The sequence below is a fragment of the Chiloscyllium plagiosum genome, unplaced genomic scaffold (genome assembly GCF_037043375.1).
Source record: "Chiloscyllium plagiosum isolate Xiang-an unplaced genomic scaffold, Cpla_swu_hap1 HiC_scaffold_17, whole genome shotgun sequence".
In the NCBI taxonomy this organism is placed as follows: Eukaryota; Metazoa; Chordata; class Chondrichthyes; order Orectolobiformes; family Hemiscylliidae; genus Chiloscyllium; species Chiloscyllium plagiosum.
Genome location: NW_028270155.1, coordinates 78,709,870 through 78,728,720, shown reverse-complemented (window position 1 = coordinate 78,728,720; position 18,851 = coordinate 78,709,870). Strand labels below are relative to the sequence as shown.

Below are 18,851 nucleotides of genomic sequence, written 5' to 3'. Positions count from 1 at the left end.
TGATTTACATTTCTGTTGCTTATATACACCTCAATAGAGCATTACAGTGTAATTCCTGAGAAAGGTCTGAAGGAAATGAATATCTAGTTGCTTACAGTACACAGATCTTTCATAACATAAAAGCATATTGCTGTCCAAATAAAGAAGGTGATATTCAGCCCTGCTGTCTTCTTAAAATTGTTCATAAAATGCACGCTATTATCAACATTCATTTTGCATTCAATCCGATACGTTCTTTAAGTTGTATAAATGCCAGGGCTATGTGGATTGGTCTATGCACTTCAACTATCAGATTTCTCTGGTTTGATCTGAAAAACAAAACTTTTCATTATGAGGATCTGTTTTAAACGACCATTCAAAAATCTGATTTTTGGTTTATATTCAAAGTGGTCAGAGTATCACAGGGGTTAATGCTTTCGTTATTAAAGATACCAAATCAATGAAATCTTTTCACAGTCAAGAATAATGAAGAATGTACAACCAATTACTCCAACCGACTTATCGCTTCTCCAAGTCACTGCAATTTTTCCCTGGAATCCATAGTCTCTTTAGAAGATTACCATTATATCTGCTTTCTCGAAATATGTGAATAATGTATTGCAGATCAAGAGACGGCCAAATCAAGAATTTAATCGTTTCACCCTGCTGCTTATTTGAAATGATTGCGATCCGATCGAAGATTCCTCGTGTACTAAAATATATTCTATCCTATCTACATCATCAAGTAGTGGGCGGCACGGTGGCACAGTGGTTAGCACTGCTGCCTCACAGCGCCTGAGACCCGGGTTCAATTCCCGCCTCAGGCGACTGACTGTGTGGAGTTTGCACGTTCTCCCCGTGTCTGCGTGGGTTTCCTCCGGGTGCTCCGGTTTCCTCCCACAGTCCAAAAGATGTGCAGGGTCAGGTGAATTGGCCATGCTAAATTGCCCGTAGTGTTAGGTAAGGGGTAAATGTAGGGGTATGGGTGGGTTTCGCTTCGGCGGGTCGGTGTGGACTTGTTGGGCCTAAGGGCCTGTTTCCACACTGTAATGTAATCTAATGTAATCTAATCTAATCTAAAAGCATCAGAGCGTAACTTCCTTTTACTCTCACTTTTATATAAAGGGTATCGATTTCTGTGTTTTCTACTATTAGCTGGGGGAAAGAACCTTCTAAATATCATACAAGTGAATTTTCAATATACATTTTTCACTGCAGAGTGAATTTCCGTTAGAAACAACTGAAATGCAGACCGCAACTTTGGGCGTAATATGAAGCCGAAATCTAGGATAACGTCTTCCGCAGGAAGTGTCATTTCTCCTGCGCCTTACGGACGGTGCGCCGACCAAATTGAACAAATGGCGCAAAGCTCAGGTTCAGAACACAAGAGGAGAACAACACACACCAGAAAGAGTTTTTTTTAAAGCCTGCGTATGTCCATTCCAGTTTATGTCCATTCTAGTTTATTCAACACATTAAGGCTGTTGCATGAAATAACTCCAGGAAGTAGGATGATTAATAAGTGGTTGTTTATCCAATGAGGCAAACATTCCTTGATTTCTTTTTTAAACAATAAGTACAATTTATTTGCGGTTAGTGATTTCCGAAACTGATTTATTTTTCTTAATAACGGTTTCTCCCGATCTCTTAACGTACATGTAACAATCTCTTAACGTTCTGGACGTGATATGGGTTGAATTCAGTCTTCGAAATCAAACTGTTGAGTTCATAACCTTTCTTCCTATTGTGGATTTTGTTGAAGTTTAAAGAATTCTTGCTGTGTTTACACAGCTTGGCGGTCTACTCTGGAGCACTGTGCACATTTGACTCTCTTCTTTACAGTAACGATTGGAGCAATATTTCAGGGAAATTAGTTGCCTGCAGTGCAAGCGTACCTGTAAGTTTTGTGCAAAGCTGTATTCATCGGCCATTATTCTTCCTCCTAAAACGCTTGAATAAACCATTTTCTGAAGTGAACTATACCTTCTCCATGTTCCATCATCTGTCTATTCCACTTGATAAACATGCTATCTAAAATTATTGACCTGAATGGGCCTTGCTCCAGGCATTCCTCCAGTCTAAAAAAGTCTATTTGTGAGTTCGTTCTTAAAATGACTATTTGAAATGCTATCACATCATCTCATGATTAATTTCTTGGGATCCAAGTTTTAATGCACTTTAATATATTTAAACATGAAATGTCAGTTTGCATTGCATTAACTTTAATTACGTGTTAATTTTCTTTAGTTCGATGTTACAAATATCAGCCCCACCTGAGTTTAACCTGCATTGACTTCTTTCTTGGGCATTCGCCCAGTTCTCTCCGAGCCTGTGATATCCAAGTCTGTGTAAATCTTGTTATTCTCTGTCATTCTGTGTTTCGTCTGTAAACACCAACATTTTGGGTTGAAGTCTGACCCTCTGAAATGCAGCTTGTGCGTTGTTCATTAGCAATAATTGAGGCGAACAAATGGCTGTGAAATATCACATTTCCTGCTCATGTAACTATTCATTGTTCCGCAATTGATTTGCCAAAATTTTTTTATGTTTATGCGTGAAAAATAAGCCAATGCATTTTGCAGTGTCTGTGTCAATTATTGATAATGTAAAATAGAACATAGAACAGTACAGCACAGTACAGACCCTTCGGCCCTTGATGTTGTGTCGACCTTTCATCCTTCTCAAGGATCAAGCTAACTGCATACCTTTCATTTACTGTCATCAATGTGACTTTCCAAGAGTCACTTAAATGTCCTCACTGTATCTGACGACAACTACTGTGTAAAGAACCAACCTTTGACATCTCCCCTAAACCTTCCTCCATTCATCTTAAAATTATGCCCCATTGTTCTGCCTTTCGAGAAAGATCCCTGACTATTCATTCTATCTATGCCTCATCATCTATCACCTCTATCAAGTCGCCTCTCACCCTTCTTCGCTCCAATGAGAAAAGCCTTAGCTCCCTCAACCTTTCTTCATAAAACATACCCTCCAGTCCAAACAGCATCCTGGTAAACCTTCTCTGCACTCCTTCTGAAGCTTCCACAGCCTTCCTATTGTGACCAGAACTGGACACAATATTCCAAGTGTGGTCTAACCAGGGTTCCATAGAGCTGTAGTATAACCTCGCGGCTCTTAAACTCAATGCCCCTGCTAGTGAAAGCCAACACACCATGCGCTCTCTTAACAACCCTATCAACTTGGGTGGCAACTTTGATGGATCTATGAATATAGAGACAAAGAATCCTACTGTTCCTCTACACGGCTAAGCATCCTGTCTTTAATCCTGTATTCTGCATTCAAATTCGACCTTCCAAAATGAATCCCATATAGTTTTTATTCTATAAATAGAGCAGGTTGAACTATTATTTTCTTACTTGTAATTGTAGACGAGCTTACAAGGTTTGACTCCATTCAGTCTTAAAATGTGGTATTAATTTTGTGAATATTCATTCTTTACAGATTGTCTTAATCTTCAAGTTTTCGCATAACGATCCAGTTCTATCACATTATTTCTAATTCGAGCAATTGACTTCTTCATCATCAGCGCTGTTATTGAAGATTTACGTTTTTATTTTCAATTTAATCATTTAGTTCTGTACTTCTTGAGGAATTGAACGGTTTGCTGTATTTTTTGCCTCTTCCGTGACTATAGCTACTCTTTATCCTTTCACCTTCGAGATAAACTTTTTTTCTCAATGCTTGTCGGCCGTCTCAGAATTATACTTCCTCGTTTATCAGTATATTTTGCTTAAATTCCCAGCACTGAAACATGTCATTCTGTCCAACAGATTTATTAAATTCTATATCAATCACCTTGGTACATGTTTCGCCTTACTGTCTCGTTAAGTCCCTTAGTCCTTTAATCTGAATTAATTATTGTATTCCTCTCCAACTATTAACTATATTCAAAATAATGTTGCTGATGTTCTTAACTTTTGACGCACCATTCCTTTACAATCTGCCTTCTACCTTGGATTACATTATTATACCGTCTAAAGATATCTAATTGTAACATACCCTTTTAGCCATGCAACCATGCAGAGAATTGACACAATGGTAAAGAGATCACGTTTTGAAAATGCCAGTCCAAACAGTTGCTCATTGCGCTGATTAGACTCTTTCAGTTTTCTCTGTGTTCCTAAATGAGAAGTAAATCAGACAAAATGCACCTTAATTTCTGTTGCAACAACGAAAGAAAATGTTACGACTAATATGACAGGCACTTCCTACAAAAACATCGGCGTCAAGACCAAATCTCATGATATCGATTGGTTAAAATCCGGACAAAACTCGCAGGTTAAACTGTGAAACAATTTGTTGTATTCAATGTGGAACATGACATTAACATCAGTTAACCTTGCTACAATCCCGCACTGAGAAGTCACAGAGAGGAGGGTGGAGGCAGGCAGCATATGGAATTCTCGGTTCAGGCAGCAATTCAAACTTCCTTTTTCCTATGCAGTGCCGAGTTGCGTTCTCTCACCCAGAGAACAGAGGAACATGGATCATGTGCAGGCACATGGGATTCGCTTTTCATGGCATCATGATCGGCACCAAATTGATGGGCCGAAGGACCTGCTGCTATACTGTGCAATTCTATGTTCTATGCTTCCATTTGAGTGAGTCTACCAGTTGACGATATCATGAACTGATTCGGTGCCTTAAATTGATGATACCACGTGGAACAGCGTACTTAATGAGCATTATCTCCTGTTTTAACATTTAACGTTCTTACCGAATCGCATGTCACGATGAGGCATAATATCAATCCTACTCCCAAACAATGGAAAAGCGTTAGCGAATGGGTGTCATTGTACCCGACACGATCTGTGAAGATAACCGTAATTTCAACATGTTCACAGCATTACTGAATAATAATAAATCCTAAATTGTTGAAGCTATTACTTGTCTTTTTAGATTTGAGTTAGGAAGAATAACTTTGATGACGTTTGAGCTTTGTGCATACGAGTTGCTGACATATTTCCTCTGACAATTCTGGTTAGCATTTAAAGTCAGTGCAAGAAAACAACTTGTAACCAGGGATTTTTGGCATGATCATTTCCACATAAATTCGCTTTTGCTTGCGCCATCCAATCCTTTCAAGGAAAACATTGACTCGAGCAAAGAACTATGGATCTGAAATCTGAAAATAATGGGAGTCAACAATCAACTGTTTGAAACCGTCAGCAATGCTGGAGCAACTATCAAGTAAGAAACATCTAACATCGTAGGTCGATGACATTACACCATGTGAAAAGAAAGGTTCCTTAAATTCAGTCTATTTGATCTATATTACGTTTAAATACTTGCATGAAATATGGGGTGGTTCCAAACTGGACAAGCATGAAGCGCTGGGAATAGTCAGCATCCGGAAATTGCACTCCGTTAGAATTTGTAGATTCAGCTACTCCATTCAGTAAAAAAAATAAATCAAGCCTGGGTATCAACTCTGGGCCAATAGGAATTAACAGAAGCAGCATATTCATGGCTAAAAGTAATGCATCCAACAGATTACATTGCAACAACATACGAAGGATAAGGTTCATTAATCCCACAACAAACAAATCAGGCAACATTATGCAGTCATGGTACTACGAAGGGTGGGGAAGAAAATAACCACTTGACACACAGTCATCAACAACAGCACCATTCTCAAAACCCCACGCACTGATGCTGGGCACAGTGTCTCCGAACTGCACTCTGCTCCAGAGTCATGATAATCTTTATCCAAAACTGGATGTTAGAGCTGAATCACAAATGCGAGAGCAAAGAATCTGTCCTTGGAATTGAGCATGTATTTCATCGAGAAGGACTTCAGGAGATCGCACAAAATCTAGCGGTAATTCTCGAAAGGGTGAACATAGCCACCCCGCCCCCCCCCCCCCCCTTCCCCCCACCGCCCCCCCCCCCCCCCCCACTGGTATTTGTAGGACAAAGGAGTGTGGTTATTTTTTTCGGAGGCGAATCTGTTCACCTGTTGCATCAATGAGTTAACTCCCATTATTATGTCAGTTCGCTGGCAATTTCTAAAATGCACTACACACTTTAGATGTTGCATCCTTTCATGTCTAAGTGCAGAAGTATTTGGAAAGCATTCAGGCTTGTATCGTTCATCTTTGAGGAAGTGACGAAGTTGATTCATGGGGGAAGGGGAGTAGATGTCATGAACAATGACTTCAGTAAGGGGTTTGATAAGGTTCCCCACAGTTGGCTGATGGAGAAAGTGAAGTCCCATGGGTTTCAGGGCATGCTAGCTACTGGATAGGGAACTGGCTGGACAGCAGCTGAGAGTAGTAGAGGAAAAGAATTTCTCAAAATGGAGGACTGTGACCAGTCTTGTTCCACAGGAATTCGTGTTGGGACTGCTGTTGTTTGTGATGTACATAAATTATCGGGAGGAAGGTATAGGTGATCTGATTAGCAAGTTTCCCTTAGATTCAAGAGCTCGACTCTAATGGGAATAACCATAATTAATATCCCGTGTTATTATTGACCACGATATGAATTAGAACCATTGACTGCCCATAAACGCTGTGACAAACGAAACAAACAAGAAACTCAATTACGGACTCCCCCAAATCCTGTCCTTTAATTGTAATGAACAGTCAACAAGAGTGACAGAACACTTTCCGTTTGTCAGTTGAGAATCAGCAGCAAATAAGCATCTGTAATTCATCCAGGACGATTGAACAGCATCCCATCGATCACCTTATACAGTAACACCCATTACATTCAGCAAAGAAGAGCTTAACAGAATTAGGCTATTCAGTTCATGAAATCTACCCTGACATTTCACAATACCATGCTTTTCATCTGAACTTAATATTGTAATCTACCCTCACTGGCGCTGACTGCATTGTCTATCAGAAAACAATCAAATTGCGCCTGAGATTTATTAATTGCAAAAGCATCATATTATGGGAAATTGTTTCCACACACTAACTACAAGAAAAACCCTCTACAGGTTCGTCTTAAACATAAAACCTCAAGGTCTCAAACGGTGTTCCGTACGTTTGTTTATCCTAAAAGTGAAAACATCCTTCCGAAATCGGCCAAGTCTAATCAGGACGTTGCTGTTTCAATCTGATTAATTCTTATCCTTCTAAACTTGAATGGGTAAATCACCTTATCTCGTGTGGTAATCTTTTTAATCAGGAATTAGTTGACCGAACATTGTCTGAGCTGATTTTAAAGCAATTATACACATTTTCCACTGTGGAGACTAAAATTCGAAATACAGTCTCACAAGTCGAAAAAAAACCCCTGATGCATCTACCACCGCCCCCCCCCCCCCCCCCCCCCCCCGCACTCATGCACATCACCACACACAGCACCACTTACTTTTATGCACCGTTCCCCTTTCAATTAATGCCAAAATTCCTTTTGCCTTCCCAAAGACTTCCTTTGCCATGGAAGCACATTAGACGATCGACATAAGCCACTGCGACAACTCACGTTATCTAGTTCAAGAACACCTTTCAAATGCACCTAGCATAGACATTGGGAAGACAGAGGAAGCATTTACATTGGGAAGGCCATTATGTTCCAATGTGTGCCACCAATTCAAACATACTTGCGACTGGGATCTAAACACTGTTTAACCATCATTTTAGAGTCAGTATAATAGACCTTTTATTTGCTGCACAGAACTTCGGGTATGGGGAAAACAGGCTGCAAAGGCAAAACCTGAGCCGACCGTCTCATTGACAAGGGAAATGAAGTCAGGATACATTCAGGTCGGGAAGAAAAGTAGCCTTTCCATGAAAGCAAGGAAATTGAAAAGGAAAATACTAAACCGGAAATGACTTTTCTGAATCGACTGTCGATCCTGATATTTCTACAGTAGGCTAAACAGTTTCATGACACGGAAAGGCGAATGCCACATCTGAGACATGAATTAGTCCTCCATTTGCATGGAACTGATATCTGTACAAATAGTCTTCATATCAAATGCTGTCATGTCTGAGTATTCATATCTATTTGTCTGATTTGGATTCAGGCATTTTCTAGTGCAGGCTGTTTATTAAAAATCGATATTTCGTGTCCATCACTAATTTGCTGAAAAGGAGCTGCTGCAATTGTCAAATCCAATGTTAAGATTTCGAATAATACTATTAGGAAGTCGAGAAAAAGCCACGCTTAAAGGTTATTACCAAAGTTATTGAGCTCCCATCCCCCTTCCCAAATCCAGCTTCCTTAACTTTACAGCTAGAATTCGAACTTGATTACTATAACCGACCCCTGGGCATTCTTCGGCCCAAAGCCGATGATGCAATTACGTGCAGACACGTTTTATCACATATAGAAAGCTGAGATTTTGAAACGAATGCACGAGGTCGACATCTGTATCTGAGAGGATGGGAAACTTTCCTAATATAATTTTTAGAAGATGAATATTTTTCAATTTGCCATGAAACTTACAACTTTCATAGATTTTCAATACAGGCGAACAGTAGTTAGGGATTTTCTCGTAACTAACATCAAATGCAAGTGCTTCTGTCTACAGATGGCCCTTAATAATGAGATGCACAAAACTTAAATCTCAAAATGATGGACTCTTACCAAGTTAATCTACGATCTAATTGATCGGGCAAATAATAACCAATGGATGTAACAGTGACTCACCGCGTGGTATTCCTGGGCGCCAGTTAAATTTTGAATGTCATAGAATCATACAGGCTTGCAGCACAGAAAAAAGCTATTCGGTCGCTCATCGCGCCCTCTCTTGTCAAAAATTGCCACCTCATCAATCTCGTCCCGTTTCCCAGCACCTGGTACCGCAAAAGTACACCTAAATACTTCTTAGATGTTTTGAGGGTATCTGTCTGTGCCGCCCTTTCAGGCATTGAGTTCCAGATTACCCCCACCCTTTGAGTAAAAAGCAATTCTTCACATCTCACTCAACTTTACTTTCAATCGATGTCTCCCTGCTCAATAGTACCTGTATCAAGGGGAAAATTTGTCTTCCTGTCTTCCCTATCTTCACTCCTCATAATTTTATACATCTCAATCGTGTCACATCTCAATTTCTTCTGCTCATAGGAAAACATACCAAGTCTGTCCAATCTCCCTTCATAAGCGAAAATCTCCAGTCCAGGCAATATCCTGGTAGATCTCTTCTGCAACTTCCCCAGCCCTATAATATTGCTGGTATAATGCCGATTTCAGAACTGTCCACAATACTCTTGCAGTGGCTTCAACAACGGTTCTAGTTCCACTACAGCCTATCTTCTCTTAAACGCATGTCTCCACGAAGGACGGCAAGTATCCTAAACGTTTTCCTAACCACGTTTTTCAACTGCACTAATACATTAAGTGCACAACAAGGTCTCTCTGATCTCAAGTTCCTACCGCTCAACATGTCCTGTATCCCCTTGCCTGTTTGTCCATCCCATATACGTCACCTCACATTATCCAACCCATTGGACGAACACCCCGCTATCGTCTTTCAATTTTCTCTTATTCTTAAACTATCAAATGGCGCAGGATTATGGCGACAAGTGGAAATTTTCCATTGCATTTTATTGCATTTCACGCGATACAATATTTTATTTAATTCATTCTTGCAATCTGCGGTTCTCCTCTATATTAACTGGTCCACCAATTTCTGTGTCATCTGAGAAGTTACTGATCAAGCCTCCTAGATTCAAGTCTGAATCTTTTCTATAATCCACAAACAGCAAGGACCCAACACTGACCTCTCCAGGACCCAGTATAAACAACATTGATGTCCAGTCGGATAAACACCCCTCAACCGTCAGAATCTCTTGTTCCAAAGCAGGATTAGCACATCTGAAAATTATGATCATTTTCGAAGCAAATCAGAATACAACAAAATTAATATTACTGAATGAACCTATCCAATTTGTTGAACGTGTAGCTGACATTGACTGGCGGCCGAAGTGATGTGTGAGACACTTCACAAGTGTAATCGGTGCCGCTCTGAACGGGTTCTGTCTCAGTCAGGTTGCTGGAAACCTCATAGAGCCCGAATGCATTCTGCAGTTTGACATGTTCCATCCCGGTTGCAATTTCTGACTCATTTTTGTACCAAGTGATGTTCAGGTTGTCTGGGAAAAACGCAGCAGTGGTGCAAAGAAGAGTTAGATGGAAAGCTGAGCCGTCCTTCGGCAGTTTGACCAGTCTGAGTGAAGTCGGAGGGACTAAACAAAAAGAAAAGGGAACGTTTGTGTTGAAGCCTGCATTTAATTTGAAAAATGTGATGCAAATTCTGTCACAAGGTCAAACAGAGCCAGAAAACCGCAAAGATCATGCAATTAAATCGGTGTTTAATAGGGGATACCGCACAGTTTAAAATAATCTGCTGGTTCATTTCGAAGAAAAAGCGGAAATGTTCATCAGCGCCGAATTACAAACATTTAAAGGGAAAACGTTCTAACGAATATCACAGTTTTAACATCATAGAGTGTAATTGTTGTTTTAAAATTATCGTCGGCAAACGCCTTCGTGTCTATCTCTGAAATTAATGAATTGTTTATTTCGGTGTCTTAATATTTTCACATTTTCCTCAAGTACTCCGATATACAAAACATCCAATTTCCCATGTTCGCACCAATTTTAAGATGTGTAGTCCTTCAGTGTAATTTTCTTTCTGGGAATAGGATCATTGTGTTCTGACATTTAAGGAGTTCGCTTTTGACACCACAATAAAAATTGCCCACTCAAAAACAGGAAGTGGATGTCATAAACTTAGTTATGGATGTCATAGACTTAGTTATTGGTAACTAAGTCAAAGGTTAGAGGGAATAGGCGGGAAAGTAGAGCTGGGGATGATCCGATAAGCGATGATGGCATTGACTCGCGGAGCAGACCCGAACGGTCTACCCACCCCCCCCCCCCCACCTCCGTCTTAAAATGTTAAAATCGGATCAAAAGAAGACAATTTTTTTTTGTAGATTCGATCCACATTTTGACAATTTTCAGATTAATACCTTAAAAACAACTGCTGCGGTATTTTCCCCTCTCCCTGATCCTTACCAAACATGACCAGGTTGGTGCCGGTTCAGTTTGCAGCCACGTTTTGTGTCACTCTGCAGTAATAAACCCTAGCGTCCTCCAATCTTACATCCGCCAGTTGTAAGACAGCTCCTTCCTGAGTGAAGAAATAAAGCTGGATCCTGCGGTCCAAACTTTCCTCCAAGAACCCATGTCTCCCATCTCTCCACCACTGCACTTTAACTGGCTTCTTGTCTGGAAAGCTGGGGTAAAAGCAATAAAGTTTAACCAAGGCGCCTCTCTTGACTATGCACTCTGGATCCTGTCCCACCATCAGTTGAGACTTGTGAGAAGCTGTTGAAAAACAAAAATATAAGCAGTTAACAAGACCTACCGATCGAATTAATCAATCCACCTAACAATCCGAGAAGATGCGCACAATGAAAAAAAGTAAACAGCAATAGGAAAGGCTAAATTTAAATAAAAAGTTTTATTATGTACTAATCGTTAACAAAGTGAAAGAACGGTCATCGCTTGGAAAGAAGAGCACGGAACACATAAATCTGTGTAACTGATCGATAACATGACCGTGCAGTGAAGTAAGATTCTGGAGCATCTTGAGCAGCTAAACTGAAGTGATCGTTTGCATTGCTGTGTGCGTGTATACAAATTCACAACAACTGACGAGAAGATGGTTGGTTTCCAATGAGTCTTGTCAATGCGTCAGTTTTGGTGACGTTTGAGATTTCTCCCGGCCCATTCGCAGGAAACTATCTATATCCTGTACTCATCATTGCCCCTACATGATTAAAGCTAAAGTATGTGAATTTACTATTTGCACTTCTGCTGCGGTGACTCAGAAAGGATTCCGTGAATGGTTCCATGATGTATGTCGCTGAATGAAGGAATCGATGCCCTGATCTCTGGCTCAAGCAGCATTGTTGTTTCAGAATGTCACGATCATATGACGACAGTCGATCCCCACAATTCAGGCACTGTAGACAAATTTTATTCATGGTGCGTGATGTCTGAAACACCTTTAGATGTCCATTTCATTGGATTCTGTCAGCTATTGTTAGTTGCTATAGTTATTGTTAGTTATTAGTGTCATAGAATCATACAGCACAACAGACTGTCCGGTCAAACTCGTTCATGCCGACCAGGTATCCAGAACTGACCTCGTCCCATTTGCCTGCGCTTCGCCCAAATGCCTCGAAACTTTACCTATTAATGTACCTGTTCAAATGTGTTTTACATGTTATACTTTACCCACCTCTACCACTTCCTCTGGTAGCTCATTCCACACACGCACCACCATCTGTATGAAAATATACCCCTCACGTCCCTCTGAAATCTTACCTTTCTCAGCTTAAATTTCTGAGCGGTAGCTTTGGACTCCTCTACATTCGAAGAAAGAATCTGGTTTCACTTTATCTATGTCTCTTATGTCTTTACTGTCTTTAAGATCACCCCTCAGCCTCAGAATTTCCAGGGAGAAAAGGCAAAGAATAGAGTCATGCAGCACGGAAAAAGGACCGGTCAACCCAACCTCTTCAGTTCCAGCAAACAAAATTCCAGCCAATCGAACATCTTGTTATAACTCAAACCATCCAGTGATAGCAACATGGATGGCACGGTGGGCGGTGCGGTGGCACAGTGGTTAGCACTGCTGCCTCTCTCTCTGTGTAGTTTGCACATTCTCTCTGGGTGCTCCGGTTTCCTCCCACAGTCACATAAATGTGCAGGTTAGGGTGGATTGGCCATGCTAAATTGCCCATAATATTAGATGCATTAGTCAGGTGTCGACTTGTTGGGCTGAAGGACCTGTTTCTGTACTATAGGAAATCTAATCAACATCCTTGTGACTATTTTCGGTGCTCTTTTTATATTTGGGAAGACAAGGACTGATTATGGATAGTCAACATGGCTTTGTGCGTGGCAAACCATGTCTCACCTACTTGATTGAATTTTGGAAGAAGTAACGAAGTGGACTGATGAGAGCAGAGGAGTGGGCTTGATCTACGTGGACTTGTGGAAGGCTTTCAACAAGGTTTCTCATGGTAGACTGGTTAGCAAGGTTAGATCACATGGAATACTGGGAGCACTGTCCATTTGGATACAGAACTGGTTCGAATGTAAAAGGCAGAAGTTGGTGGTAGAGGGTTGCCTTTCTGACTGGAGGCTGTGACCAGTGTGCTGTGCCACAAGGATCGGCGCTTGGTTTGTTGCTTCTTGGCATTTATATAAATACTTTGAATGTGAACATCAGAGGTGTACTTAGTACGTTTGCAGATGACACCAAAATGGAAGATATAGTGGATAGTGAACAACAGTACCTCAGAGTACAACAGGATCTTGCTCAGATGGGTAATTGGGCCTGAGTGGCAGATGGAGTTTAATTTAAGTAATTGTGAGCTGCTGCATTATGGAAAGATAAATCCCGGCAGGCCTAATGCATGTAATGGTGAGGTCTTGGGGAGTGTTGCTGAACAAAAAGAGCTTGAAGTGTAGGTTCATGCTTCCTTGAGAATGGAGTCGCAGGTAAACTAGTGTAGTGAAGACGGCATTTGGTATGCTTTCCTTCATTGGTCAGAGCACTGAGTATAGGAGTTGGGAGGTCATGTTGCAACTGTGTAGGGCACTGGCTCTTTTGTAAGACACTTTTGGAATATTGTATGCAATTCTGGTCTCCATCCTGTAGGAAGGTTGCGAAACTTGAAAGGGTGCAGAAACGATTTCCAGGGATGTTGACAGGGCTAGATTGTCTGAGCCAGAGCGAGAGGCTGAATAGGCCAGGACTTATTTCTCTGGAGTGTAGGAGGATAAGGGATGACCTTATAGAAGTTTATAAAAACACAAGGGGCATGTATAGGGCAAATAGACAAGGTTGCTTCCCTGGGGTTGGGGGATCCAGAACTAGAGGGCACAACTTTCGTGTCAGAGCTGAAAACTAAATGGGACTTCAGGGGAAACATTTTCACATAAAGGATAATGCATAAATGGAATGAGCTGACGGGTGAAGATGTGGAGGCTGGTACAATTACAACATTTTAAATGCATCTAGATGGGTATATGAATCGGAAAGATTTCGAGAGATATGATCCACGTGCTTGCAAATGGGACTAGATTAGATTAGGGTGGAGACGAGTTGTAAATCTCTATGACTCTATAATATTCTTCCTTCAGCTGGGTTACCAGAATTGTAGATCTTTTTCTAAAAGTGGCCTCATCAATGTCTTGTAAAACACAAGATGACGTCCCAACTCCGGTATGTAGTGCTCTGACCAATGAAGATAATGAACGCCTTCTTCACCACTTCTTGTGAAATCACTTTGCAGGAACTATGAACCTGCATCTCGAGGCCCCTCTATTGAACAACACTCCCCAGAATCCTTTCATGAACGGTGTAAGATCTGACCTGGGTTGTCTCACCCACTCTGTTCCAGCTTGCAAGTGTCTTTTTCAAGTTAATTCTGCAATAAAGGGTGGATTGGAAGGTATTTTGGGCGACTTGAAAACGACATTCAGTACGACCATTTCACTGGCTCATCGAAAGAGGACAGAAAATGAAGATAGACTTCTAAAATAAGGACAATCAATGTTTATCGCCGGTGACAGAAACTTGACAAACAAAATACACAGTCACTGTCGCAGCAACATTTTGAGTGAAATCATGCAGGTAGGTCATGCAAATGACACCCATCATTCAGGAAATTGGTAAATGGCACAACCAATCTTTCATATTAAGGCCGCTCATTGTGACCCAGTGAATATGTAATTTTTTAAACTGATGATATGTTCAAAAGAGGTCAGCAAAGCTATTAAACTATATATTGGTTTAATCCTCCACATTTTGACTTTATTGTCAATTTCATCTCTTTCCAAACCAGAAGCTTTTCCTCACCAGAGGGTTGGATATAAAAGAAGAATTTTTGATTTCGATGATCACATAACATCTGTGGCATCAATTCTATGAACCTGAATCGAGGATTTAGGTATTGGTCATAGAATGCTTCAAAATTAGCAAAACAACCAACACCACGGCGATATGTAAGGAGGTTACTTTGCAAATCTATTTTTTCTCCCATTTCAAAGATGCGTTGCTAAACGCTGTAAGAAAAGTACACACAGGCTAGAAAAACACAAATCTCCTTTGCCGATGCAGGTCACAACGATAGAAATATAAAACTAGAATTAAAATTAAAATCAGAAACTGATGTTTTACAGCAATTATGGAGACATATGGAATATCGTGGATAAACCTGCATGGATGCTCTCGGAAACATAGAACAGCCAGAACGACATGCATTTCACCCAGGTCTGTATTTTGGAAAATGAACCGAATGTTTTTATGTGCAATTCCGCGTGGAACAAGATGATTGATGCAGCAGGATCCATTGGATCAAAAGTTGTTTCTCTGTCTTGTTGATTCCTGATTCCTTATTGCCGTGCCTGTTTATGAGCGATTTCCTATCAATGTCAACCTTTAGTATTGCACTAAGTTCATATTGTTTCTATGTATATTTCAGAGTCCTGTCAAGAACATTTATTTCCTCCGTAGGTTCAAGCAGAATAACTAAGAAACTTAGAAGTTATCACTGTCTATTTCTCAAACCATTATAATTTAATGCAATCTTAAAAGAAGTTCAGCGCCTGACGTGACCCGTGCGTGTTTCTCCATGGTCGAAAAGTGTGGCGCTGGGAAAGCACAGCAGGTCAGGCAGCACCGAGGAGCAGGAGAGTCGACTTTTCGGGCAGAAGCCCTTCTGCACCACATTTTTCGACCCCGACTCCGACTCTCTAGCAGCTACAGTTCTCATTTTATCAGTGTTTCACCAAAGTACAAGTACAGATACATGGGTGCAAGCTGCACTGGGTGGCATGTGGGAGTTTTGTAAAGTGGAGTTAATAGTTTATCTCTTGCCTCAAAATCTGGTAATAATTGCTGCTCGATGTTTGGTGAGATCAATTAGAGCCATAGAGTCAAATAGCACAGAAACAGTCCCTTCGGTCCAACTCCACAATTTTGACTACGTTTCCTGAGTGAACTAGCCCCATTTAGCCCACATCCCTCTCAGTCTTTCCTACACATGCACCTGTCAAAATGTATTTTAGCTGTTGTAATTCTATTTTCAGTTTTGTAATTAAGTGCTCAAGTGGAATTAATTTGAAGCGTAAACAATTAAATATCTGAGACTGTGTTGGCTTGGGTAGTTAAGTAGGGCTGTCAATTAAAAACTGGTAAAAACTGGATGCTGAAATAAGAGGCAGAATACAAATACCCGGATTAGCTTGCTCAGGTTAGGGTAAACATGGCCATCTGAAAGAATGCCAAGCGCTGTATGAAGAAGATGAATGTTCTCTCACACTCCTCCAACAGAAGTTGCACCACTTCTCTCTGATGAGTCACATTCTCCCAACCTGCCACACCAGGCCTTCTGTATGGCCCACTCACTCACCTGCGTCACAATACATGCTGTGACATCTTTCACTTTCCGTTATTTCTGTGTCTGTCTCTCGCTCCAATATGAAAAGAGCTCCCAATAAGGAAAAGAAAGACTAGTGTGTGCTGTACATCATTCGGCTGGCCACTTCTCTATCAGCAGAGGATCCAGACTCTGATTGCTCACAGCATGGCCTGACTTGGATTGGTGCTTGAATTACACTTACTCTTCTGGAATGTACTGTGTGAAGGCGATACCATGTGATCTGAGGCCTGCCGGCGTTGACAAGCTTCCTGGCTTTGTTTCTGCAATAAGTGGCAAGGCGAGGCAGTGTGACAATGCTGTCACTTTAAGAGGATAACGTGTTTTTTTTAAACAAGTTGTAAGACAAAGGTCATGAACTGTCATGAAAAAAGTAAACAATTTGTGAAGTCTTGGGTGATTTAAACATGTTGTATAACGGAAGCAGACTGGGTGTGGCCAACTCTCAGAAACCAGGCTTTATAGGTTTTTTTTAGCTTTTAGGTTTAATGTTGAGCAGAAGCTTTTGGTTCTGAAAAGCCTCAGCGAATGTCTCCTAGCTGTTACTTTCTTGGAATTTTCTCTTGATGTTTTGTTAATCCAGGATTGGAGATCTTCACGTGAGAATCCCTGTATGAATTTTCCTTTCCTGCCAAGGAGTGTGTTTATGGGATGGCTATATTAGAATAGTTAATTAATAATAGTTACTGTATCTATTATTCTACTATTACGTTTTCCAATGTAGCCTTTTTTTTCTAAATTGTTCTTCCTTTTGTTTGTATTTTAACTGCAGTGCTTAAATAAATGTTCTGCTTAACATCGAGTAGTTTGACCAGTCACATTGCATTTGGAAAATGAAAATTCACATCAAATTTTGGAATAAGAATACTTTAGGGTCTAAGCTACCTTCATATACTATTTTGAGGGGGTCTGGTCTATTCCATATCAGCAGTAGTTAAAAAAAAACCTATATAAACAAAGCCGGATGCCTGTAACAGGTTGGTTAATTAGCACAAGATCTTTGAATATCACCAACCTTTAGTGGGTCCACCCTGGGAGTAGGGCAGAATATACCCAGGGTTGGCAATGATGCTGTTGAGGACATTATAAGGCATGATACAATGATTATGATTGTTTCAGGCAGTGAACTGACGAACCTGTGAGGCATCTCTCTGAGTTTGGCCTGGAAACTCCAGGTGATGGGAAAGGACATTGTGCAGATGCGATAGGACTGAGTTTGCCATTTTCATTTCCATTGCTTACGTTAATGTTATGAGTTGTTCGGTTTCACTTCTTTTGGAGAGATGTTAGCCAGTTCAAACACGTTTTCTTGCTCGACTATAAATGAGCATAATTAAAAGTCAAACTCAACACTGTGGGTCTGGAGTTACACGAAAACCATGTACGGACAGAGATTCCGTTTCTTAATTTACCACATGAGTTGTTGCAGCAGTCATAGCAAACACATTAATAAACTTATTCGAGAAACATTGCTCCAATATCAATCAATCTAATATGTCGGGATTGGAACTCAGGATCCCAAGATGCTACTCATTTTTCTTGATAACTAGTCCAATGATAACATCATTAACCCAGTACCTCCCTTCAGCTGTTCCTATAATGATTAAAAGCTTGCCTGGTATTTTTGACATTAATTGCAATTTTCCTTACACTTTGCTTGTAAGTTATACGAACTATACTCTCCAGTCCACTCTGGTTGGTAGTGGATTTTGCCATGGAAAATGCACATAGATTTATTTCATTAAGAAATGTGCAATATTTCATAATGTTTACTATAGAGTCATCGTTATAGTGTCATAGACATCGATGTAGAGAATAAAAATGCCCTTCCGTTCATTGTGTCCACCGTGGTCAAAAGAAAGCACTGAAGGTTTGAACTTACAGAGGTTTAAAAATCATGAGGGGCATGAATAGGGGAGACAGACATGGTATATTCCTAGGGTGAGGTGTCTTTAACTAGATGGCATAGATAAATCGTGAGAGAGAAATACTTAAAACAGATCTAAGGCACAACTTTATCTTGCAGAGGGTGGTGCATGGAATGAGCTGGTAGAGGAAGTGATGGAGGTTGCTACAATAACAAAATTTAAAAGGCATCTGGATAGATAAACGAACAGGAAATGTTTAGAGGGAAATGGGCCAAATGCTGACAAATAGGCGAGATTAATTGAGGATATTTGGTCCGTATGGACGAGTTGGGCCGGAAGGTCTATTTCTGTGCTGCATATCTCTATGACTCTAAGTCTTTCAATCCCATTTTCCAGCACCTGGCCCTTAGCCTTGTATATTTACGATCACAACTGCACGTCATAAATAATAAGGAACTTTTTTTAATGACTCGAAACAGAAATAACATACTGTTTGTTATTCATTAGCTTGAACACTCTTCAGCTATTAATCATTTCAAATTCCTTCCACCATCTGGTA

At 40.5% G+C, this 18,851-nt stretch overlaps 1 protein-coding gene across 1 annotated transcript; it reads right to left on the bottom strand.

Moving 5' to 3' along the window:
* Positions 1–9,825: 9,825 nt before the first annotated feature.
* LOC148147428 (H-2 class II histocompatibility antigen, A-K beta chain-like) lies at positions 9,826–16,413 on the bottom strand. Its single transcript, XM_087995627.1, has 3 exons — positions 16,398–16,413; positions 11,134–11,292; positions 9,826–10,145 (listed from the first exon to the last, which is right to left on the bottom strand). Exons 1-3 carry the CDS (start codon positions 16,411–16,413, stop codon positions 9,826–9,828), a joined length of 495 nt encoding a protein of 164 aa, XP_087851753.1.
* Between the last annotated feature and the right edge of the window lie 2,438 nt (positions 16,414–18,851).